This window comes from Colletotrichum graminicola, assembly GCF_000149035.1.
Source record: "Colletotrichum graminicola M1.001 genomic scaffold supercont1.8, whole genome shotgun sequence".
In the NCBI taxonomy this organism is placed as follows: domain Eukaryota; kingdom Fungi; phylum Ascomycota; class Sordariomycetes; order Glomerellales; family Glomerellaceae; genus Colletotrichum; species Colletotrichum graminicola.
The window spans coordinates 1080819-1104858 of record NW_007361012.1 but is presented as its reverse complement, the minus strand read 5'-3'; the positions used below and the strand labels follow the sequence as shown (position 1 = coordinate 1104858).

The window sequence follows — 24040 nt, the reverse complement described above, 5'->3', positions numbered from 1 at the left end:
GCTGCGGCGTTGACCGTTAACCGTTGACCGTTCGCCCCCCCCCCCCCCCCCCCCCCCCCCCCCCCACACACGAGAGATTCGACGAAGAGGGAACAGATTCGAGACTCGGTATGCAAAAGGCCAACGGCGCGGCATGTATGGGGGGGGAGCAGCAGTGCGGCTCCGTGGTGCGACTCCCGCCGTTGTGGTCGCGTGTTTGGTCTTCCTCCTTTAGAGCTGGTTGCTGGTCCGTGAGCTTGTGTCAAATGTTTGATAAAATTGCCGCGGACGGTGACTGGCGTTTGGGGGGGGGGTTAGTGAACTAGGAGGAGAGGCTATTGGGCGTGACCCTCCCCCCCTTCCTTTCTTCCTTTTCTTCTTTCTAGGAGATATCCGTACAGCTCACCGGTACACGTCTGGCCCGACAGGGAAGCAAGGCTGTGTGGTATGGTTTATGAAACGACTGCGATTTTTGAACATGGACCCGTCGCATATTGGGATAAGGGGAGAATTTGAACGTTAACATCATTGCATATCACAAGGGGGTCAGGAATGCTTGGGCCGGTGGGGCGCGGCCTCACGCGAGCCGCGTAAAATGGGCATTATACGGAGTAACACGCGGAAGGGGAAAAAAAGAGAGAGAGAGAGAGAGAGAGAGAGAGAGACTTTACAGAACCAGGTCAAAAGTCTGTTTACAGCGATAAGGACAGCCAATCAAAAGCTACAGCGGATGGCTAAGGCATAAGGCCTTTGTGGCGCACTGTGAAGTGACCTCGAGCTATTAATGGGTCCTCTCTTCGACTCTTCCTTGGGTTATCCTTTTTGCTGTAAACAAACTTTTGACCTGGTAATGTACTTATCATGCAGTTTGTATCATGGCCGACTCGCTTCCTGTGCATTTTCTTGCATCGCTCACTTCTCTTGCTGCCCGCCCCCCAAAGTCGGACAAAGGGCTGATGCGGTCTGAAGATGCCATGTTCCACGTCGCGCCCAGAGCCTCACCTCACGGCTAGACGTCGCCCCTCCCCATCCGCTTCCTCCCCACTTGGAACCCGGGCATGGAGTGGTCGGCTCGGCAGGGAAACCCTCAGAGGCAGCCGAGTCGGGGGTCATGCTTGAATCCCGGGTACGGGATGCCCGCGAAAGTGGTGTACAGACAGCCGATCACCGACATCAGGGTGATCGGCGTTTGTGCCCGAAGGCTCGAGGCGCTTGCTTTGTGACGGGGGATCCCTCTTCGCAACAGCCTACAAGGGCCAAAAGGGTCGAGCCTGTGGTCTTATTTTATTTTTTTATCCAAGCAAATGTAGGAAAGTGCAGGGCGGTCCAGACGAGGCGTAATCTTAGCGGCAATCAAACGGCGCATGGGGCCTGGGCAAAGAGAACCGGTCGAGGCTCCGACACCGACTGCGGCTGGACGGGGGGTTGGGTGATTTTACAAGGGGCATCCATTTTCTAGAAGCCCATTCAGGAATGAACTCTCGATGGGATCCGGGTATTCTAGTTTATTCGTACGGCACCGACCGCACTGGAAACTGCATCCTACCCTACCCTGGACTGCGGCGCTGACAGTCTCTTGGTGCGTTGATCACAGCAGCCACTGGAAGCAAGGCCAAGAGTCTGGGCAGGATGCTAAAGCCAACCCGCATCCGCGTCCGCGGGCACCAAAAAAGGGCCAAGGCGAACGACAAGCAGCTGCTGATGTGATGTGCAGAGTACGTAGCACACTACTCGTGCGGCAGGCAGTATGAACCGTTCGTCAGCGAGTCGTCAGCGAGAGAAGGGGGGGAGCATATGGCCCGTCTTTTTCGCTCACCTCGACAACGGCATGTCATGGGCACGGAACCGGTCATGCTGAACCCACTACTCGCGCAGGGACGCAAGCAAATCGCATCTCCACCATGCTTAAAAGCCATCCATGTCAGCCGGGGGGTTCCAAAGGGAAAAGGGAAAGGGCACGTCCGCATGGCCAATGCACAACGGCGAGGCCCCATGTCGTTGTCTCCAGATCCTGTCCATTTCCCATGCAGACAGACACTGCCACCGTTGGGCGACAGGCCAGGTCCCTGACGAAGATCCACCCTTTGGAATTTGCATGCTAGCGCGCGCCAGTGACAGAGAAGCAATAGCCGGGGGTTGGGCTGCGCCATCGGTGCAACGGTGGTTAACGTATTTGCTCAAAGCAGGGGAGAGGCTGCATTGGTCGTCAAGATCTGGGCCCTATATGATAGCTAAGTGTGGTGCAGGCACAGGGTCGCATAAGGGACGGGTACCTGGGAAAGGATGGGCGATGCGCGGAGGCACACACATGAACTAGCTAGCTAGCATGAGAGGACTCGATGACGAGATCGAAAGGGGAACGGGCGGTTCAAGGGAAGTTTACACTGGATCGATTGGAGACCACATGTGGATGGATGGATGAATGAACGAACGCACGCGAATCGTTCCCGTCACGGAGCGGTACGTACTGTACATGTCGAGGGCAACAACGTTAAAGTGGCAGTCGGCATTGGTTCATTCCTGCCAATACCCGCGCAGAGTAGTAGCGAAACCCACACATCCTGGCAGGAGCTCAGGGGTACGCTGGCTTGAGAGGGAGAAGATCGTGGATGGGGGGGGGGGGATCCGGATTGTGCCTATTTCTTTCTCGGTGCGCTTCGTTCCCTCCCCCCCCTTCTCCGTTCCTATCATGATCCCGTAGGGCTCGGTCCTGCGTGTCTCGTGTGCCTCAAAGCAAAGCCCTCATCCGACTGCCCGGACGAAGGAAGGGTTCAGAAGCGCGAACGGATGCTGAGGGCGGCTTATGCCGCGTTCCAAGCAAGCAAGCAAGCGAGCAAGGAAGCTGGAGGCCTAACGTTGCAAGCAAGGTTCATACATTGTACATTGGAAAGAGTTTGAAGTCTGGGACCATGCGATGCCTGGGCCTTCTCTTTTCGCCCGTCTCCACCCAGCATTAGCTTGTTTTGACCGGTCTCTGGCTTTGTAAGAGTCCAACGTCTTGTCGGCCCATGTGAAGGCAGTTTGCTCGCTTAACTTCAAGTTGAGTCAATTCGGGTTGCGTTCTCGAGGCCCGATATGGGGAAATAAGAAACATAGGTTTGAAGCTTGCTTGTTTGCCGGGTAGCCGCTGGATGCTATGATGACATGGCACCACCCACCGGCGTACATAGTAGGCCAGCATACGGATAGGATAGTATCTGAGGGAACTTACAAAAAACAGTCAAGAAGTAAAAAAAAACCAACCGAGTGGTTTCTTTACCACTGCGTCATTCATCGCAACCATGGCCAGATTCTTGGTTTTCCAGGTTCGGCATTCTTGCCGGATATCGTGCCTTGGTTGCTGCTCTTCATGCATGTACGGATAGGATACTCTTTGCACATACGGCCACCGACCATTGCTCTCGATATGGCCAAGGATAGATAGGAAATCATATGGGCGCCATCAGGCAGGCATCTGGACCAGACACAAAAGAGGAAATGGGCATCGCTATATGAGCAAGGCCCTGTTTTCCATCAAATCAATATGGACATCAACATGTGCACAACTGCCAGGGCATTTCGTGTTGCGAGACTCATTACAACAGCGGCTGTTCTCCAGTGTCATTTCCCCTCCTCCACACCCCCTGCACCCCCCTGTCCTTCGCCTTCCCTTTCGCTCCCTTCCCTGGCTCTAGCCTCTAGGTCCCCAGTACGTGCCAATCCATGATTCCATTGCAGTTGCGTGCCAGCTCCAGCACCCAGATCAATCCATTACCGCCGCCAAGTTCCTCCTCTCATTCCCGTCACAACCGTGCACAAAATACTCCGTATAAACACACATATACATACACACGCAAGGTACCTACCTAATTTACCATCCCACGGCGTCCACATTGCAGCACATACCTCCCGGTCCAAATCCCCGTAGCAGCACTAACTGAACTCTCGCTAGCGGCCTAGATCTTAGTGTACTCCCCCCCCTTTTTTTCTTTTGCCCTTTCAACCCCCCTCCCCCCCCCCGAGCACCTGTTCTTCTCCCGGTCCGTCCATTGGCCAAGGCGTCCCAGCCAGTCAGTCACCTTGACGTTTCATGCCTCACCACCTCCGTCGCGGGTTCTGCTCTTGTTCTGCTCTCCGCGCGCTACCCTCAACCTTTCTTTTACGCTACTTTGCTCTATTCAGGCTCTGCTTTGTCCTTGTTTTTGCAGTCTGTACCTGACTACTTACTGGTGGCTGCAACATTTCGTCCCATTGCTTCTTTGCGGCATTTGCTTTTTTCCCTGCATCCCCTTTCGTCAACCTACTGTGTACCGCTTCCGAATATCCCCATTCGACCCGGCATCCTCCCGCCAGCCCTGTCATGCCGTGTCGCAATTCCGGTCCAATCTGAACAAGAGCAGCCACGCAGGAACCCTTTTTTTTCCTCCTTCACCCCCCATCGCGCCACCCCCGAGCGAGACATCGACACCGCCAGTTGACGCATTCCTCGACCATTTCCACCTTGAGACATAACCTTCAGCCGACGGGGGACGAGAACACAACGGAAAGAGAGAAGGAAAAAAGAAGAGAAAAAAAGGTTTCTGCGACACACACACACAGTACGTGTTTGGTCTGACTTTGGAGGTTTGACCCAGTCTTGGGTACGAGCGTATTCTTCCTTGGATTAGGATCCCGTCACACACCCGCCAGCAGAGAAGAGTGTGCAGCAGAGTGGAACAAGAAAAAGGCCCTCTTTGCTACTACCCTCGATCGAATTGAAACGCCCATCCTCCAACCTCGATCTCGACCTCGATCTCGACCTCGACACTCCCTTTGTTCACTGCGCCGCGTCCTCGTTCCCTCTGGGTAGTCAGTCTCCTGCTCTTCACGCGACAGCTCCCTACCCCAACGCATCTCGAGATTTATCATGAACGGTCGCAATGCGCCCCTGTCACCTGTTTCCCTAGGTGGTAGCGAGTGGTCCGTTGGCAAATACCCAAACAACGACGACCCGTACGCAAGCAATCGTGGCAACATCGTTTCGCCCCCGAACTCCGGCGGCCCCAACGGGGCCATGAACGGAGGCTTCCCTCCCGGGCCTCGAAGCGCCAGCGGCCCTTCCCCGCCGCCCTCTGTCGGCCGATCCAGCAACGGCACAAACTTGTATGCGAGGAGTGAGAGCGGGAGGAGCATCCGCGAAGAGCAAACCGAGGGCATACTCGCTGAACACTACGTCGCTCTAAAGAACTATCTGAATGGCGGCCAAGGAGGGAAGCCCACACCCCCGAACAAGGCTCGCGACAAGCTGCTGCGTCTGTCGTCTGTGCAGTTCCTCGAACTAAGTACTGATGTCTTCGACGAGCTGCTGCGGAGGCAATCCCTTAACCGCCGACCTTCGGCCCCCAGCGCCCCCGCTCCCCCCCCTTACCTGCTACCTGAATCCAACTTCCATCCAAAACGCAATCAGGCGAGGCAGAAGCTGTCCTCGCTTGGACCGCCGCGCTTCCGTGATCTCGCGACTGACGTGTTCTGCGAACTGGAGAGGAGGTTTCCCCGCTTTGCTGCTGGAGACATACCCAGAGTGGGCAGCCCCGTATCGGTCCGCTCACAAGCCACAGTCAACGGAAATGGCTACCCTCCCCGGAGTCAAAGTCGGATGCGCCGGCCTTCCGACGCCAGCTCAATGAGGGGAGGTCCACCACCGCCCGACCCCTACGGCGTGCCGCCTTCGCCAGGCATGCCGCCGAATGGCGACTATAACCGTCCGATGCAGAAGCAGTTCCAGAGCAACACAATCGTACCAAACAAGAGCACAATGGTGGAAGAGGACGACGACGGCAGTCCCAACGACGATGACGCCGAAGAGTTTGGCCTTGAACGGACTGCCACAAATCGCAGCAAGAGAAGTGAAGTGACAGAGCGGAGCGCTGTGGCATCAGAGGTGGTCTTTACCCGTCCTATTCCATGTTTCCGGTGGAGACGTTAACACGAATGACAGGCCGACAAGAAGCTCCTAGATGAGTACCAGTCACAAGTTCGCGAACTGCGGGAAAAGCTCGACGCCATGGAAGATGCGATGAAGAAGAAGGACGACGAGATGAACAATATTCTGGACGGAGAGAGATCACGATCAACAGCCGCCAACTCGGAGAAGAAAGAGTTGGCTGATCTCCGGTTGAGCCTGGAGAACAAGCTCGCCGAAGCTCAGGACCTGAACGCGTCAATGAAGCAAGAGCTGGATCGCATGAGGGACGACCATGCCAACGAATCCCGGCAACTAAGAGAGCAGTTGGACGAACTGCGGCAGTCCGGTGCGGCCGCCGCCAACATGAACTCTGGCAACGCAGACCGGGAGCTGCAAATGGAAAACGAACAGCTGCGCGCGGCTCTGCGAGAGCAACAGCAGGTCACGGAAGAGGCTCGGCGCGAAGCTCGGGAGTTCCTCCGGGAGATGAAGATACTCTCGCAACAGAGTGGCTCGACTTGGCAAAAGCAGGAAGAGCTGGAGAAAACGATCGAACAACTCGAAGCAGAGGTTCGCGAGTGGCGGAACCGATACGCACGGACCAAGACGCAGCTTCGCAACATGCGCGCCTCCTCGTTCGGGTTGACTGTTGAACAGGACGCGGCCAAGTACGTCCGAGAGAAGGGATTTGCCCACGAAGGCGGCGCGGTTAAGGACGTCCATGTTACCAAGTTCCAGATCGCCATCGACGAGCTACTCCAGCGCGCCCGAACGGAAGACCCTGACAAAGTCATTGACGCTATGAAGCAAGTTGTCGTCGGCGTTCGCCGGATCACTAAGGATATCGACACGGCGGCAGCCGGCAACGAGGAGCTCCTCCAACAGCGTTCGAAGCTCAAGGGCAAGGTTTCCTCCACCGCCAACCACCTCATCACAACATCCAAGAACTTCGCTTCGTCGGCCGGCATCACGCCAGTGTCCTTGCTCGACGCCGCTGCCACTCACCTCGTTGCAGCTATTGTCGACATCCTTCGGGTTGCCAAGATTCGGTCCACTCCCGCTGAGGAGCTTGAGGACGACGACGACGGTACGGTCACGCCTGTGGACTCGACGGGCTTCTTCTCACCCAGGACTGCTTCGAGGCAGGATTCGATAACACAGGAATCGTTGCCGGCGGTGGCGCCATTTCGGGGCCTGGGCGGTGGCAGGACCAGCATGGATTCCTCCGCTTACAGCCCTGTCAATTCCCCCCGCCAGTCAGCAGACGCATACCAGTCTCGAGGGCCCAACGGAATGAACGGGATGGGCGGGATGGGCTTTGCGGGGATGAATCAGAACGGACCGATGAATGGGTACGGCAACGGCATGCGCCAACAGAACCAGGCCGAAGATCTCAAGATTTATCTCGAAGATCAAACCGCCATCTTGGTCCAGAACATCCAGAACCTGGTCGGCTCCATCCGAAGCGATGCATCAATCAACCAAATCACATCCGAGATTAACGGCATTGTTGAAGTCGTTGACAAGGTCATCTCCGAGACCGACGCCTCCGGAAACGGCGGCATGGTTACCCGCCTGATGGCGTGCCGCGATCGACTACTGGAAGCCAGTGATCGCGGTATGGATATCGACCGGGGACTAGACGTGGGCGCCAGCGGACGCAACGATCGGGAGTGGAGAATGTGGACGCAGACTCTGCCGCCCATCGCCTTCGAAATCGCTAGAGAAACAAAGGAGCTCGTTCAGCGAGTCGACCGGTTGGCCGGGAACCTAGACGATGACTTCTCATAAGCTCATCGCACGGGCAAGAGTTGCCGTCGGTCGCATCGAGTTCCCGACTTTTCCGACTTTTGAATTTCATGGCAGGCCCATTCAACCTGCCACCCCCCTCTCACCCGCTCGACGATACGCCCAATCTCGAAACGGAACCTCCCATTCCACTTTTTCGCCAGAGAAAGCTTTGATACCCCTGCCGTCCTCGGGGCGGCTTTGCTTGCATGTTTCGGGTTTGCGGGATTCATTCGGACGCTGAAGAAACGGAAAGGGAGGCTTACTTGTTATTCTACTCGGTTCGCTTTTTCCTTTCCCATTTGCACGGGGAGCGTCTCCTTTCCAAGGCCTCGTCTCCCCTCGCCCCGTCGGTATAGATGGGCCCGCTCGTTACCACACCAGCCTGGGGGCGTTCAATTTGCTCGATGGGTGTTATTTTTTATCTATACGCGCAGCATGAGAGTAGGATCCGAGGCTACGTTTTTGTACACGTCACGCGCACGAGTGAGAAAAGGACTTTCTAGTGTGTTTCTTTTTTTAGGGGAGCGGAAGTTGAGCTCTCCCACACCTGGCCACGTAATTCAGGATGGGCAGGGTGAATAGGAACATTTGGTGACGGACATGAGTAAATAGAATAGTCTTTGAAAGGACTAGTTAATGTTGAGAGTGCCCGCGAGGCATGCATTCAAAACAGAAAGAGCTTTCCCTCCTCCCCCTTGGGCGAAATCGCTTCCCGCGCATGACTTGGGGACTTGGAGGCTGATTTTAGTACCGCTGCGGGCGAAGGGGGCATCCTCCCCCGATTTGGTATTTCCGGAGCGATTACCCAAGCGGAGCGCCCCGAAAGCAGCTTGGCAGGAGACGCCGGCAGCGCGCACCCCACGATGCATCAAAAACATGCTTTGGGCCAGAGAGTTCAAGGCTTGTTCCGATCGGAGAGCGAGCCGAGTCCCTCCCCACTCCTTGTCCATTTTGCCTTTCACACGTCGGGACGCTGCTGCAAATGAAGCGGCGCGGGGGTGGGGGGAGGTCTCATGAGATAGACTTTTCATGCTTATTTTTACATCTCGGTTTCTTAAACAGCATGACGGGCCGCCATAACTCACACCTTATCTCGTCTGCGCCTGTCTCCATATGGGAGAGGGGATGAGGTAGACCGGATCGGACGAGCCGGGAAAGCGCTGAAGGTCTGAGACGTTTATTCGGCTTCGCCGGGGCCGATGAGGGGCGGCGGGATCCGGTGGTTGACGGTACGCGTCCGCGGACGTTCACGAAAGAGGCCCAGGGGCATTTCGGAACAACGGATTCCAAAAGACAAGTCGTGTAAGAAAGACACTGAGAAGGAACTGAAAAGAAAAGGTGTACTATGACGTAAGACGTAACCCCTTCCCCTCGGTTGGCCAAGCTCGTCTCGTCGTCGGAGAGTCGGCGGCACGGGTGGCGGACTTGACGACTGGACTGGGGCCGGGTTCATCCCTCGAAAGTAGGGGAGAGAAGTAAGATGCCGGAACTTGCTTGGAAGCTTTGCAAGATGGATTGAATCCCACATCACCCCCTGTTTGGTTGTTGACGGCAGCGGGGTACGCTTACGAACATCCGTTTCCCAGACATACTTGACATCGCTTCCTTCGTCGTATCCTCGTCTAATCACCGCCGCCGACCGCGCTCCTTCACGTCTGGATGAGCTGGCTAGCTGGGTGGAAGGTCTTGGTCGGCAGTCAGGCTGACGCCTGTCAAGGTCCGAGGTCGAGATTGGGACTTTGGAAACCTGCCTCTCTCGCACGGGCTTCGCTGCCGGTCAGCTTATGTTCCTAGTCTGGCAAGCCACCGCCGCGTGGGCCAATGGAACCTGCCGTTTGCATGCAAGTCTCCCCCGCCATCCGGATGGAGGGCCTTTTGTGTAAGACGGGACGAGTGAGCCTGTTGGATACAGTTCGCTGCCGCGCACGATTGGGGGCCCAGCCTGGGCTTGGGCGAGCGAGGCGAAGGTGATATATAGTTTTCAGGACGCGCCCATTTTCTTCCACCCTCGGCTTGGTGTTCTCCTCCTCCGGTTTTCATGTGACTCTTTCTTCGTTGCGATCTGGCGACAACTAAACGATCGACAGTTCAGTTCACTCTTGCTCCGTCTCACGCTTGGCATTACTGATCAATCTAAAACCCGCCCGGTCAGCATCTTTTTCGAATACGCATGGCCTGGTGCGGCCCATTGCTTCTCGCCTCATATCTCATCTAGAAATCCATGAATGCCCTGCCGGCCGCCATGCCGGGTACGTCAGTGATGGGATCGGGGGAGGAAACGGGTGATGCTACCAAATCAACGGGCTTTTTGGGAGGAAACTACCCCCTTCTAGACCTCCCTCTTGAGATCCGGCTTCAGATATACGGCTGGGTTCATGCCATGCACCCGGTGGAACAACCGCAGCTCGCGCCATGGTATCCGAATCCAACAGCAACTGTGTACTTGCATAGACTCGTCAAGCCCCAAGGCAGAGCTGAGGGCCACTCCGGGACAGAAAAGGCCTCAGAGCACCAGTCAGCCGACGAGGATGACAGAACGGACCCATGGCAAGAAGATATGCTGCTGTCACCGCACCGCCCGCTCTGCGGGATTCCCTCAAGCCTCATGTGCACCAGCAAGCAGGTCTACAACGAGTGCCGGACCCTGCCCCTGCATGCTAACGAGTTCGTCTTCTTCAACTGGTTCTCCTCGGGCATGTGGGCGGCACGGTCCTTCACGCGAGGGCTGCGCCCGTGGCAGCGTGACGAGATGCGGTTCGTGCGGCTCGAGATGCTGGGGCGGGACTTTACGGGCCCGACGCTCAAGGAATGGGTCCAGCTGTGCGGACACTGGGCCCCGGGGGTCCAGGGTCTCAGGCTCAAGATTCTGGTCGGGGGCGGGTTGTTCGAACCCATGGCCACATTCGCCGCTCTGAACGGCAACGCGGAGTCGAGGGCCCTGGGGCTGGCGACGGGGACCGCGCCGCGTAGCGAGCCGGTACCCGAATGGATCGAGGAGGGGTTGAAGCGGATGAGGGCGTTGACGAGGCTAGAGGTCGAGCTGATGGTGCTGGACTGGGGAAACGACGAGAAGATTGCGTGGTGCGCCGAGCTCGGGAGGATTCTGGACGAAAACAGGCGGGAGACGGGACAGGAGAGGGTCGTCGTCAGGTGTGTCGAGAGGTTTATGGAGGAACCCAGGCCAAAAAGGCAAGTCTCCGGCGAACCCACGAAGAGCTGAACCCTGCTGAGCCTGTCACCAGAATAGAATGGGACTTTGGGGACTCTGGGTGACATCCGTTGGTTGACTGGAGTCTGTACGATATGGTGAATTCAATAAGGGGCTACGGGTGATGTGTTTTTCTTTATTTCCATTGTTTAAGGCCTTGGTCTGGGACTCTAGTGAATATGGCCCGTGTTGACCGGCACTGTTCTTGAGGAAGGAGGTCGGCAGGTGAGGTTGTCCGTTCCTTCCGTCTGGAGTTGTTGCTGCTGCAGTTCCTGTAACTTCCTCCGGCTTTCAGGTCTCTTTGCTTTTCACCTTTTTATATCTCCTCAATCTTGTAACGCGCCCTTCTCAACCAATCTTACAAGCAACGGATTCTTCCCCGACACCTTGTCAACCTGGCTCATCCTTCAGACAGACCTTTTTTAACCCTCCCGCCAGTATCCTTTGTACGCATTCTTTAATTGCTCCCTACTATTCAGAAGTAGCTTTCTACTGGAGTCACCTACAGTCGGGCCAGAACGAGAGCAAGATTTACACCAAGTGAGTTTTTCAATGTGCCCCAATTTGACAGTGACTAACAAAGCATACGCCGTCAAGCCTTTGTGTGACTCTCGCCATACTTGATATTATAATCAAGGAGAACCAGTTGCTTCTTGCAAGAACAATACAAGGTCCATCTTAGTCTTGACACTCTTTGAAGATCAGGTAAGCCGCACAACGTACCATAACCCCAACGTCCACTGACCAAGGCTAGCCATCATGTGCGGCCATGTTATGCGCGGTCGTTTCGCTCCCCGCTGCCCTGATGGTGACATGGACTTCACCACGGCCTGGGCTCCTGAGCTCCGCATCCCGGTCCTGATTCTCATCACTCTTTTCTTCATGTGGATGCACCCTGCCGTTGCCGACACTGTCAAGCGGATCGTCTGGGTTGTGGTCAAACCCTTTGCGCTCGTTGTTGGCTGGGCCACTGTCGCCGTGGTCCGCTTTCTCATATTTCTCTTCATCGATGGCCCCAAGATTATTACCATTCTCCTTACTCCTGCCGTTCGAGAGGACGTTGACTTTCTTGGTTTCGACGCCAAGAGCATCACCAAGCTTAACGCCATCTGGAGCCGCCTCCATGACGAAGATGACCAGCATGTCCCCGGCGGCGTCTTTGACAAGAAGTATAAGCCGTACCTCCCTTCAACCAAGATGAAGCTCTCTGGGGGTCGACAGCGCAAGGCTCTTGCTCGCAACCGCGGCATCTCCTGCTAAGCTACCCTTCCCTGAGAAAGACCGGCATGCTAAAGCCCGGCCGGTGTGAGCAAGTGGGCCATTTCTTGGAGAGCTGTTGTGGCAGAGAACATCTTTCGACTATTCCATTATCCAGCGACACAATGAAAATGGCATGGGACTTGGCTTATGACAATTTTTTGTTGCGGGACAGTTTGGGAGACGGCGACTTTGGGTTCGAGCTTGCGATCCATAGGGAGGCTCCCGCAGTACGGATTAGCAACTGTAATGGCACTAGAGACTTCAGCATGGAGGCTTATGAGACACACGGGTTATATGAATTGGGTCCTGAGCAAACGAGTAGATTGGGAATGAATTTGGCGTTTGCGGTCAGGGGGGGACGGAAATCCTGTGGTCGCGCAAGCAATCGGGCTTGCTCTTACAACGCTTTTAATTTCTCAACACTTGGTTGGGGAAAGGCTCCTAACAACCCGGGGTGAAATAGAAGGCAGTGATTGCCTAGATAATAAAGATTGAGTGATCAAGTTTCTGACCTTGCCTCTCATACGATTCGTGACATCGGGTGCTGGTGACAGAAGTGAAGTTGAACCTACCTCGACTGCAGTGAGAATGCAGCAGTGCCACCAGCGCTGGTGTCTACCTAGTGTTCACAGGCGAGAGTTTTCGTGCGACTGATGCAGAGGTTGGCCCCTGATACCCAGTCTGGAAGTTCAGTCGACTCTTTGCGAACTCCTCGTCAACTACATCCCCCCTTGATGAATCATAGCATGGCCGTAGTCCAGCCGAGATGGGAATCGGTCAATTCGCACGATTTACCAAGTTATGATGTTATAAGAACGCGATGGGTTGTAACTGAGATAAACCAAGTCTGTATAGTAAGTAAATCGGGTATTCAAGTCTACTTTGGGAATAAACCCCATCCTTCTCTTTACACACCGGCTCGGCTTGTCCACTTCTAGGAGGGCCGGCTCCTCTCTCCTCCTTCTCTACACTTCCTGTTCGGCCCCTCCCCTATGGACACGCCTCCCATGTGACTTCGCGTCTGTCTCGTTCCCCCTCTCTGCCTCCAATCTCACCAAAAGAGGCCCCAAGGCCGACCCCGCACCCCCGGCGTGACTCACATCTTCACGTCGGACCCCATGTCACCGCAACGCTGGGCGGACCGTAGTTTCAAATCAACGGGAAGATGGCGTACAGGGGACGCCTGGATAATTCCATATTGTGTTTAGTCTACTGTTTGGTCGGTTGCTGGAGGGTGATCGGCTTCGCGTCTTTGGACCGCGCGCGCGCGCGCGTGTGTGTGTCATGTGGTTTTGCCGGTGGTTCGCTTGGTACAAAAAGGACGGGAGGATCCCGCGCGCGCGTGTCCGTTTCGGGGCACTTCTGCAGACTCCTCCTTTATCGCCCGAGGAAACCGGGCCGCCTCCTCACCCAACTTACAAGCGAGGCACGGTTGACCACGACCTCACTCGTTCCTTGGACAACTAGACTTACCACCTACCCAGCATCCAATCCGTAATAGCTACATGCTCGCCGGGACTCGAACGGTACACTCCAAAGCAACCCCCCTCGGCTCTGACGTCACAGCCAGTGACTCCACGCTGACCACCCCCTCCAGAGGCATAGCCGGTTTCCATCAATAAACTAAGAAAAGAAAAAAGAAAAGAAAGAAAGAAGAAGAGAACGGGGGGAAAAAAACACCACCCCGAAAATGGATGCACGATGCCAGTGCGGCGCGGTGAGGTTCAAGACGCCGCTGCCGAAGCCGCTGCGCCTGTACGTCTGCCACTGCGACGAGTGCAAGCGCCAGACGGGCTCCGCGTTCGGCACGTCGGCGATCTTCCCCAAGTTCCAGCTGCCCAAGGCTGAATTGATGGGCGTCTACGCGTGAGTTCTCAAAACTTGAAGGGGAGTCTGTCGGGGTGTAGGAGATGCTGGGGGGTTGAGGGAGAAGTGGTGGTGGTGGCGGTGGTGGTGGGAGGTGAGAAAGAAAGGAAGCCGTCGTCGCTGACATTCTCGGGACGCAGGAGGCCGACTGCTTCGGGGGCCACTCTATACTGGTGAGTTGCCGTCGCAGAGATACGGCCGAGACCGCGACGACTGATGGGTTGTTGCTCGATAGTTACTTCTGTCGAAACTGCGGCACCCGGCTAATTCACGCCACGCCGGTACGCCATCAACGCGCCCCCCGCCCCCTTCCCCCCCATGCCTCAAACGGAAACCAACCTCCGTCGGCCCAAGTGCGCAGTAGTACGTTCTAACAGCAAAATCCTGTAGGACAAGAACGTCGTCTCCGTCAAGGGCGGCTGCATCGACGGCCTCGACTGGAAGACGGCCGTCCACATCTGGACCAAGAGCGCCATGGTCCCCATCCCCGAGGGCGCCGAGTCCCACGACGAGGAGGCCGAGTACACGGACTACGGGCCGACCCAGGAGGCGCTCGACCAGCCGACGGACCTGCGCGGCAGCGGCGGGACCAAGCCCGACGGGCGCTGCGAGCTGAGCGGCGGCGCCGTCGTCCATCATTAGTGTCGTGGAGAGACGGCCCAACCGTAACATGTCCTTTGTCTTGTCTGTCAAGCCGGAAGATGACGCATCACGCGGCCAGTAGCTCGAGTGAGGCGAGCCTGGGACGAGGTGGGATGATTAATGGCGTCTGTATACCGGAAAAGATATCATTATAATACTGAGTGTCACCAAGTCTGCAATACCGTCGAGAACTTGGCTCTACCTAAGATTAAAGATGATATTATACAGTGCGGGTAAATAGTGTATAAGCTAGTAGGCAGGGGAGGATGAAGTATCATCGAGTAGACGATGAATTAATACACTGGTGACAACATGTTGCTGACAAAACAGGAAGTAATATGCAACGTTCCTTTCAAAGGGACATACATGGTGTTCGAAATGGCGTATTAATCCATGGTCTATTTGTCAAGACATCGTTCATCCTGCTCTGCCTGTCGCGCATTACTCCCTACGCAATATACTCCCTAAGCCAAGCTTACGATGACTGCCCAACGAGCGACTCCTCACCGCTCGGCCTCCCGTTTCCAGGCTTGGCAATGGACTCGTGCTGGTGGCCCTCCTCGGCGCGGGCCCCGGCGTCGGAGTGCTTCGCCGGGTCAAAGACGTACATGGGGAACTCGAGGAAGACGGTGCGCTTCAGGACCGTCGGCAGGCGGGCGTACAACTGCGGTGGGAAGGGGACCAGGATGCTGGTGCACTCGAGGTAGCGCCGGTAACCCTCCCAGTTCTGGCCGTTCTCGTAGCGCTTCTTGGCGCCGGGCCGCTCCTGCAGCGTCAGGCCCGAGACGAACATGAGAAGCAGCGTCAGGAAGAAGGGGCCGAGTATGGTGGCGTAGAGGGCCTTGAAGGCCTGGCCGCCGACGTAGCCGTCCGCGGCGGAGGACACGGCGATCATGTAGATGCCTAGCGGGATGGTGTTAGCCGAGCGTCCCGGAGGCGATTATTGGCTTGAGTTTATATGCTGTGCCATGTCGGCTGCCAATCATGCGGTTCCGAGGTGTATGATGACATGGCGCGCGTACGAGGAGGGGCGGGAGGCGAACTTACCGAACTGGATGAGGATCTCGCCAAAGTAGTTCGGATGCCTTGAGACCTTGAAGAAGCCCTTGTCGCAGATGGCCTCCCGGCCCGGATTGTCCCGGCGGAAGCGGTACTTTTGGGCGTCGCTGACAGACTCCATGACGAAGCCGACGGCGAAGAATAGGACACCGACGATGTCGCGGCCCGTGCCGAAAGCGTGCTGCGGGTACCGCGTGACGTTTGGCGAGTTGAGCACCGTTACGGGCAGCGAGACAGTCCAGACCCAGATCATCTGGAAGATCCAAAAGCCGAGGAAGGGGAAGAACTTGTCGCGCTTGTCGTCGAAGCGGTCGTCCTTGCCCGTCTTGAGGATGCGGAACAGGAGGAAGGCCGAGAGGCGGGCGCCCCAGAGCATGATGAAGATGGAGGCGACGACCTGGCGTGCGTGGGCATGGCCGCTGAGGGAGAGGGTGATTATGGCGAGAACCACAAAGTTTGTGCCGCCGGCGAAGTCTGCGTCACCGTCAGTCTTGCGAGCTCTTTGAGCGGGCGGGCACTCGTCTCCCGGTGGGGGAGGGAGGTTGATGGTGAAGAGAGGGTGGTGTTACCCGTGAGCTTGTCGAACTTGAAGCTGAAGGCTATCGAGAAGAAAAACAGCTGATATGCAACTGTGATGAGTGCCGTGATGGCCAGGTAATAGTCGTCGAGGACGTGTACAGTCGCCATCTTGAAGCGAACTGCTATTTTCGGCGTCGGTTTCTCACTCGTGGTGGTGTGTGTGTGTGTGTATGTTGTAGATGTGTGGACGCGGGTTCTATCTCACACCTGAGACGCTTTGCAGAGAGGATTTGAAACACCACAGTTGACGGGCAGCCGGCCGGCCCGCTGCGACTTGAGAGTTTTATCGAGCAACGCGACAAACGAGATATCCGGACCGTTCTATCGACGCAGTCATGGTAGGTCCCGGAAGAGCCGTGGGACGAGGTAGTGAACAGCGCGCGACAATCGCGGAAGGACGTCTGCTTAGCCTCAATTAAAGGTCCAAGGAAGCCTTCACTGTCGTCATCGACTTGTGTGTGACCCACTGGTTCGGACAAGCTTTGGAAGGGGTACATGTACCGATGCAGGCGAGTTTGTATGATGAGGATACATCGGGCGGTGCCCTCCATCGGGGCTGGAGGAGCACCGAGGGCCGCGTCGTCAAGCCACATTCTATCGAGCTCCAGCTCCAGCTCCAGCCACAGTCGATGAGATGAATTCCCCTTTGGGCTAGGGAGTGACTGGACTGGCAAATGTGTAATTGTCAGCAAGCACATACATACCTACCTAGTCGACTGTTTAATTGTTTAATGCCGGCGGTTTACGGACCTCGTACACGTAGGCTTTACCTAGCGGATTGAGTGAAACGAGAAGAGACTGTGGAGCACGACTGAAGGCCGGCTAAGGGGTGGCTTGATGGCTACCTAGTGGTGGCCGCACGAGGTCTCAAGCTGGTGTCATGGATCGATCCCCACACCAATCGATTATAACTGGGCAAACGTGCTATTAACTCGGCTGGCTTCACCTTCGCCAATCGTCCGGCAGGCAGTGGGCGTGGTCACTGGCGGCCCCCCCCCCCCCCCAATATGTCATCATCAAACATGTCGCTTGGACTTGTCGTCGTTTGACCCATCACGTCGTCACGCGATTCGGCTCAGTCGAGGCAGAGAATGAATGTACAGCACACTACCGGTATGCTCCGATGAGCCATAGGATTTCGCGTGTTTCCTGCTTGTCCCCCTCCTGACTTTCACTTCACCTTGGGACGACCATCTCATCGTCTCGAATGTCGTTGACCGATCTCTCACCAAGCACGAAAGGGGGTTCGACCGTCTAGAAGAAGAAGAAGAAGAAAAAAAAAAAGAAAAAAAAAGAGGACGTTGCGTATTTACCCGGGTGGCCGGCAACGAATCCCGTCTCGCCGAGCGGCTCGTTCACCCTTTCGAAAAATGACGACGACGCTCGCATGCAAGGAATCAAAGAAAAGGTTGGGACGGAGATCATACTTGTGCATGGCCGTCGTCCAGAAAATTTCATCTCTGCCTCGTCTGTGCCCATCCTGTTTCGCGACTCATGAGATGCCTACTTAGTAGTGGGCTGGCGGCGTGGGCATCTGTGGGACCGACGGGATAGCGCATCTGAACATACCTAGCCTTCGTGCCCTCTCGTGCAGGATGATCTTCACGTGGGTGGTGTGGTAGGTACGGTAAAGCATGGGAAAAATTGTCGTCGTTGCGTTGCATCGTGCGCCGCCCCTCCTGGCCTGTCGAAGCGTCGATCAAGGGCTGACACAGGCTCCGTGGGCCCCGACCAGCTCCCTAGCCCACCAGTCGCGATGCGTCCTGTGTTTTGTTCAGCGACAGTCGCTCTCTTGCGAACGCAACATAAGATCCATTCTCGACAATCTCGTTTTCCAATTGCGAAGGATATCTGTCCGTTTCGCATCGCCCGCGCAAGCGCGCGGAAAGTAAAAGACTGCGTCCGCGTTATCCATTTGTAAACATTGTTTCATCTGTCTGTCATCTGCCACCACCACTTGCGATCTGGGAGTTTTGGCAGGGGGGCACAAAAAAGCTAACAAAAATAGCTGAGGAAGCGAGCCACTGCCCGCCTGTCTTCCCAAACATGGCATCACGTCAAACACATCACGCGCGTGTTATCCGTACTGGCTGCAGGAATGCGACCTATGTGACGAAGGCGACGACGACCTCGACGTTGACAACCTCAACGTTGACTGCTGAGTACACTAGTATGAGAACAAGCGCCTGCCTAACAGCGACCGCGACAACATCAACAACACGACGGCGCAGTTGGCGCTGCTGTCACTGCTGTCACTGCTGTCACTGGCTCGGCTGCCCGCTGCTACTGCGACTGCGACCACACGCACACACCCCCCTGGTGGGAAGTTCGGGGATTGTACCCTCGTCTCAGACGAAGACCGTCTGGGGCATGTCTCACACCCTTGAGCCTTACCGGGTCCCGTGCATGGGTATCCCTCACCCCGTCAGGTACATGTTATGGGATATATCGAACTTTCTACGGAGCTGTGGGCTCCCGCAGCACCATGCTACACACGGCTTCCATCTCCGATCGAGTCTCTGACGATCCTTGGGGGCATGAACCATGACCTATGGGGCAACAGCGACCCTATCCCACATGTAGCCTCCCTCCTACCTACTACCTACTCCAGGTAATAGGTACGTTTCTTGGCACTCCTGAACCTCACTTTTGAGTCTGCAGCGTTCCTGGCTGGCTGGCTGTGCCCCCCGGCTCCCAATAATGAATGCTTGAGCCGATTCAGATGGGGCGAGTCACCCTGGACCAGACGCCTATCCGACACCACCATCGTACCAGGTCTGGCCCTTTTCGGGGGGGCCACCGTCCAACACTTTACGACCCTCTCACGCCTCTTCGCGCCGCCTCGCACATTTCATCTCGTCAAAGAACCATCCCCTCTTCGTGGGCGGTGTACACCCGCATCGCCAAGCATTGGCGACCACTTTAACCACTGGTACGTCTGGGGGGGGGGAATTCAAAAAAAAATTCCACGGATGGGCGCGTGTTTGATTCATATTGCATGCATGGCCAGGACCAGCAGGACCGACCTAGGCCAAGTCGTCGGTTTTGATGACATTCTCGGTATTGCTTCTCGATTAATCTTTGCGGCTTTCCCGCAACTCAAGACTCTCTCCCTCTCTCTCTCTCTCTCTCTCTCTCTCCTTCACCTCGTGTGATTTGTGGCGCCCATGTCGTTCTGCTTCATCCCATCTTCCCTCTCCCCTTTTGCTACCCTCCTCACCATCGCGACTACCTATCCCAGCCCAAACTCAGCCTGGAACCGTCCTTGTCCCTGACGAGAAGCTCGGAACACACGGCTCTCTTCTCTCCTTTGACCGAGAACCTCTCACTTCCCTCACACACTCTCTTGCCATTCACCGCAGACATACCCCTTCTTTCCTATACCTCCACTTCTGGGGTCCGTGTTCCATCTAGCCGTGTCTCTCGTCCATTCTTGGTATCTGCACACCCTCATTACTCGTGGCCTTGGCCATCCAATCTTCTCTCTGGGCATTGTTCTGAAGGTCGCCACTGATCTGCCCCCAAACTTCCTCCCATCCTCTCGTAATCGTGAAGGTTTACGGGAAACAACCACTCCACCATTAACCTGTGTATATACTTCTTTTCGTCTGTCTTCGATCCTAAGGTTGATCCCATCGAAGCTTCATCGACGGCTGGTCTGTTGAATCCACTCCTTACAAGAAAGTAGGAAAGAAGGAAAAAAACCAACAATCCAAGAAGGGGGTTTCAACAACAACGACGACATCAACAACGGCAACACTGGAAGGAATACGACTAGGGCAAGGAAAAAGAAAGCGGCACTATAAACTGGAGGAACGCTGCGCGACGTACGACGGTCGCCAGCTTTCGCCCCCGAGCCCACAATGAGACGAGGTCTCCTCCTTGCCGTGGCAGCTCTATCGACAAATACTCAGGTTCGTTCCCTCGACGCCCACGGAAAACAAACCACGGGATTCTCACACAGAAGCAGGGCGCGGTCGTCGACAAGAGACAGAACATCCAAGTCGATGGAAACGGCAACGTCAACGTGCAAGGCCCCGGTGCCGCGGGCGTAAAGGTGACGACCTTGGACATTACCGACGCCGGCGGGGCGGGATTGGGCCAGGGAGGCATTCTTGCCGGCATCTTGGGCGCCCTCAATGGAAACGGGAATGCCGGCAACGCCGCCAACTGCCCGCCGGCGCCCGCGCCCGTCACTGTCACGACGACGGTGTTCATGAACGCCTCGGTGCCTCCGCCGTTGACGGTCTTTGTCACGCAGCAAGCCCCGTGAGGAACCCCTCTCCCAGAATAGAGGACGAAGGCAGTCAGCTGGGCAGAGAATGCTAATCAAGATCGTAGGCCGCAAATCATCACGCAGTTTGTCACCCCGACGCTGCCTGCCGCTGCTGCCCCTCCCGCGGCCGCGGCGCCATCAGCCCCAGCCGCGGCGCCATCAGCCCCAGCCGCGGCGCCTTCTGCCCCTGCGGCATCGTCGCAACCCGGCCTCGTCGTCCCCGGCACTACTCGGCCGCCGCCCTTTGCCGGTCTCTTATCCTCTTCGATTCCGCCGCCGTCTGCGGCAACTACTGCTCCTGTTGCAGCTGGTGCGTCTTTACCGCCCCTGGGGTTCCATCCCCGTGATTCGACGGCTTGCAAAAAACAAAACCCGCAGGAGTAACTAACACCATCTACAGAGCCCGCCTCCTCCAAGTCCGCCGCCGCCCCCGCCGCTTCTAAAGCCCCCGCCGAGGCTCTCCCGCAGGTCGGTGGCCCGGCCGGCAACAGCAATCCAACGAAGTCTCTGAACCTGGGCGGTCTCACCGGCACCGCCGCCGCCGGCGCGCCCGCCGCCGACATCACGCCCCCGGTCGCCGTGAACCCCGCCCAGCCGGCGCTCGCCGTCAGTGGCCTCACCCTCAGCAAGTCTCTGCTGCTCGGCAACCTGCTGCAGCAGACGGGCCGGCTGCCGGCCCGCGAGACGCCTGCGTTGTAAGCCGGAATGAAACCGAGCACCGGCAAACCCATTCCGAGAGCAGCGTCTCGATGTTCCGATGTTCCGATGTTCCGACGTTCGATGCATGCCAAGCGAGTCTTTCTACTGCTTCATCCCTCGATGGCAGATGTGGGGGTGGACTGTTGTTGTTGTGGCTGCAGAATGAGAGGGGGGGCGGGGAGTCGTCAAGGGAGATGGCAGAAGCACCATTGCATTCGTGGGGAGGATATGACCAACATCGTGGATCATCCACTTGGTAAAAGTGGCCCAGCAAGCGGCATACGAAATACCCTAGATTTCCTTTTCTTTTCGATTCTTGTGTGCGTGTGTGCTTGCGCGCGCGCGCGCGTGTATGTGGAATAAGGGGGGTACGACACAGACATTTAGGAGGTAAAGCGTGAGGGTTTTTTTTTCTTCTTAATAACGAACGGAGAGGTGGTCCGGACCTTGGTACATAGGAGAAGGAGGAGGAAGAAAGGAAAGGAGAAGGAAAGAGGTGGGCAGGCAGGCCAACGAAACCCCCGAATACCACCAGTACGGATTTCCTCTTCCTACGACGTCGCGGCCGCCACCCTGCGTCCCCCGCCCCCCATCGTCCGTCCTGCATCCCGCGCGGCGATGGGGCGAGGCCGTGGCATCGCTTCCAGCAGCAGAGAAGCCTTACATGAAGGGGGGTAGGAGGAGGAGGAGGAGGAGGGGAGGGGAGGCCAGCTTGCATTCGACATAATCCCCGGCGGTTGTATATAATTCATTTCTTTGGGGGGAGGGGGGAGACACGCACAACGGCCAAACGTCTCAATATCCCATTCTCCCCCCTTTACCCCCACACCCTTGTATACGATAGCATTTTTTTCCCCCCAAAAAGATAATTGAGCAAGTCTCATGATTCATCTAGCCGTCTTCCCGGTCTTCGAGAAGCATGTCCCATTCGACACCCCATGTCCGCACCGGGTCCATCTGTCACTGATCATGTGTGTGTGTGATGCTGTTGCTGGCGTTGATGCCTGTTCTTTCTGTTCCTTCTATGGGAGGGGGTATCATAAAGCGTAAACGACGTGTGCCCGCCCAATACAGTGTTCACTTTGCCTAATCTCATCAATCTTCATCCATCGCCAGAAAAAAAAGGGGGGAGGGTGAGGGTCGTGTTGACTCTACGCCGCATCCTTTTCCTTCTCCTTCAGCGCCAGCCTTAGCTTCTTGGCCTGCCTCTTGCTCATCGTCTGCGGCGCGCCATCGCCCGCCTCGTCGGGCGTCTTGCGCTTCTGCCCGTTCCCCCTGTCCTCGCTGCCTCCGCCGCCTTGTTTCGTGCCCTTGTCCCCCTTCCCCTTGCCACCGTCCTTCTTCCCCTGCTGCTGCTGCTGCTGCTTCTGCTTCTGCTTCTGGGCGTCCTCCTCCCGCCCGCCGATCTCGAGCACGTTGACGACGCCCCGGAACCCGCTCCTCTTGATGCCCTCGTTCACGACGACGCCGCGCGGGTTCGCCCCGAGCGCCTCGGTGGCCTTCTCGCTGGCGAGGCCCCACACGGCGAGGAGGTTGACGACATCGTTGGGCGCGCGCAGGCCCAGGGCCGAGCGGGCCTCGGAGCCGACGACGACGCCCCTGCCCTTGGTCGCGCGCACGAGGGAGGCGAGGTTGGAGATGAAGGTGGCGCGGGCGCGGGCGTCGGGCGCGCCGAGGACCTGGGCGTAGCACACCTCGAAGCGGACGCCGCGGGAGACGGCGGCCATGAGGGGCTTGGGGCGGAAGTGGAAGGGGAAGTGCTGCGTCAGGTCGAGGGAGATGAGGGAGGGCTCGGCCATGGAGAGGCAGGCGGCCTGGAAGGCCTTCTCGGTGGTGGGGCGGACGGCGAGGAGGTCGTAGGCGGCGGCGAGGGCGGCGAGGCGGTAGTTCTGGGAGGGGTCGGAGAGGACGACGGTGACGCGGTGGAGGACCGTCGGCCGGGGGCTCTTCTGCTGCGGCGGCTGTGAGGGGGCGGCGGCCGACGCCGACGACGGGAACTTTGGTAGGGGGTTCGTTATTTGCGACGGGATCGGGGGCGTGATGGTGTGGTTCAGGGCGAGGACGGTGTAGCCCAGCGAGGAGGCGAAGGATATCGTGCGAGAGAGGTCGGCGGGGGTCGTGGCCGGGGACCACGGGATGTTGAGGTCGTAAAGCATGGTTTGATGAGGGTGGGAGGGATGAGCGAAGCTATCGTGAGCTTTTGCGCATGGGGGTGGGTGGTGTGTGGTGAGGTACGAGTCAACAGTGGGCAGTTGTTGTCGGGGCCGTTGGTGACCGTAGGATGTCCAATTGCGCCGGGGGACGACGACGACGACGATGATGGCAATGTGGAGTCTCGGTGTGGTTAAGGCGCCTATGCGTGTATGTGCTTGCTTGCTGCGTCGTGGTGGTTGAACGGACCGTATTTCGCAAAGATGGACTTTTTGTTTTCTTTTCTTTTTTTTTTTCCGAGACGGAGGTCGGTGTTAGGTTGGTTCCGCGGGGCAGCCGGGATGACGGACGTTTCCTTGTTTTCCCCCTTCGTTTCCGGAACGTGGGGCTGCATGGCGCTAGAAGCTTTCTCCGCCGGCGGTTCTTCAGGCTGCCTAGGTAGTCTTCTACTTACCCTTGAAGTTGCCTCGACTGGAGGTGTGGGCAGCGGGAAGTCCGGGCGGGAACATCGGACTAAAGTGGAGGCAACTTGATGCCCTCATTGATTCTTCGCGGGCTGCCTCCTGAAGGGAGGAACAACCCACCCAAGGGATAGTGAAGGTTGAGC

The 24040-nt window shown here is 56.9% G+C and overlaps 7 protein-coding genes across 7 annotated transcripts; 5 read left to right on the top strand and 2 right to left on the bottom strand.

Moving 5' to 3' along the window:
* Positions 1-4864: 4864 nt before the first annotated feature.
* Positions 4865-7693, top strand: GLRG_02980 (uncharacterized protein; the record flags this gene model as incomplete). Its single annotated transcript, XM_008093665.1, has 2 exons — positions 4865-5881; positions 5936-7693. The coding sequence occupies 2 exons, from the start codon at positions 4865-4867 to the stop codon at positions 7691-7693; spliced, it is 2775 nt and encodes a 924-aa protein (XP_008091856.1).
* A 2605-nt stretch (positions 7694-10298) lies between these two features.
* Positions 10299-10913, top strand: GLRG_02979 (uncharacterized protein; the record flags this gene model as incomplete). The annotated part of the gene is made up of 1 exon (XM_008093664.1): positions 10299-10913. The coding sequence occupies one exon, from the start codon at positions 10299-10301 to the stop codon at positions 10911-10913; it is 615 nt and encodes a 204-aa protein (XP_008091855.1).
* A 747-nt stretch (positions 10914-11660) lies between these two features.
* On the top strand, positions 11661-12161 carry GLRG_02978 (uncharacterized protein; the record flags this gene model as incomplete). The annotated part of the gene is made up of 1 exon (XM_008093663.1): positions 11661-12161. The coding sequence occupies one exon, from the start codon at positions 11661-11663 to the stop codon at positions 12159-12161; it is 501 nt and encodes a 166-aa protein (XP_008091854.1).
* Positions 12162-13851: 1690 nt separating this feature from the next.
* Positions 13852-14669, top strand: GLRG_02977 (glutathione-dependent formaldehyde-activating enzyme; the record flags this gene model as incomplete). The annotated part of the gene is made up of 4 exons (XM_008093662.1): positions 13852-14027; positions 14168-14200; positions 14263-14308; positions 14418-14669. The coding sequence occupies 4 exons, from the start codon at positions 13852-13854 to the stop codon at positions 14667-14669; spliced, it is 507 nt and encodes a 168-aa protein (XP_008091853.1).
* A 475-nt stretch (positions 14670-15144) lies between these two features.
* GLRG_02976 (uncharacterized protein) lies at positions 15145-16415 on the bottom strand (the record flags this gene model as incomplete). The annotated part of the gene is made up of 3 exons (XM_008093661.1): positions 15145-15572; positions 15717-16202; positions 16298-16415. The coding sequence occupies 3 exons, from the start codon at positions 16413-16415 to the stop codon at positions 15145-15147; spliced, it is 1032 nt and encodes a 343-aa protein (XP_008091852.1).
* A 3755-nt stretch (positions 16416-20170) lies between these two features.
* On the top strand, positions 20171-21282 carry GLRG_02975 (uncharacterized protein; the record flags this gene model as incomplete). The annotated part of the gene is made up of 4 exons (XM_008093660.1): positions 20171-20221; positions 20278-20576; positions 20649-20893; positions 20984-21282. 4 exons carry the CDS (start codon positions 20171-20173, stop codon positions 21280-21282), a joined length of 894 nt encoding a protein of 297 aa, XP_008091851.1.
* Positions 21283-22433: 1151 nt separating this feature from the next.
* GLRG_02974 (RNase P subunit p30) lies at positions 22434-23438 on the bottom strand (the record flags this gene model as incomplete). The annotated part of the gene is made up of 1 exon (XM_008093659.1): positions 22434-23438. The coding sequence occupies one exon, from the start codon at positions 23436-23438 to the stop codon at positions 22434-22436; it is 1005 nt and encodes a 334-aa protein (XP_008091850.1).
* Positions 23439-24040: the final 602 nt, after the last annotated feature.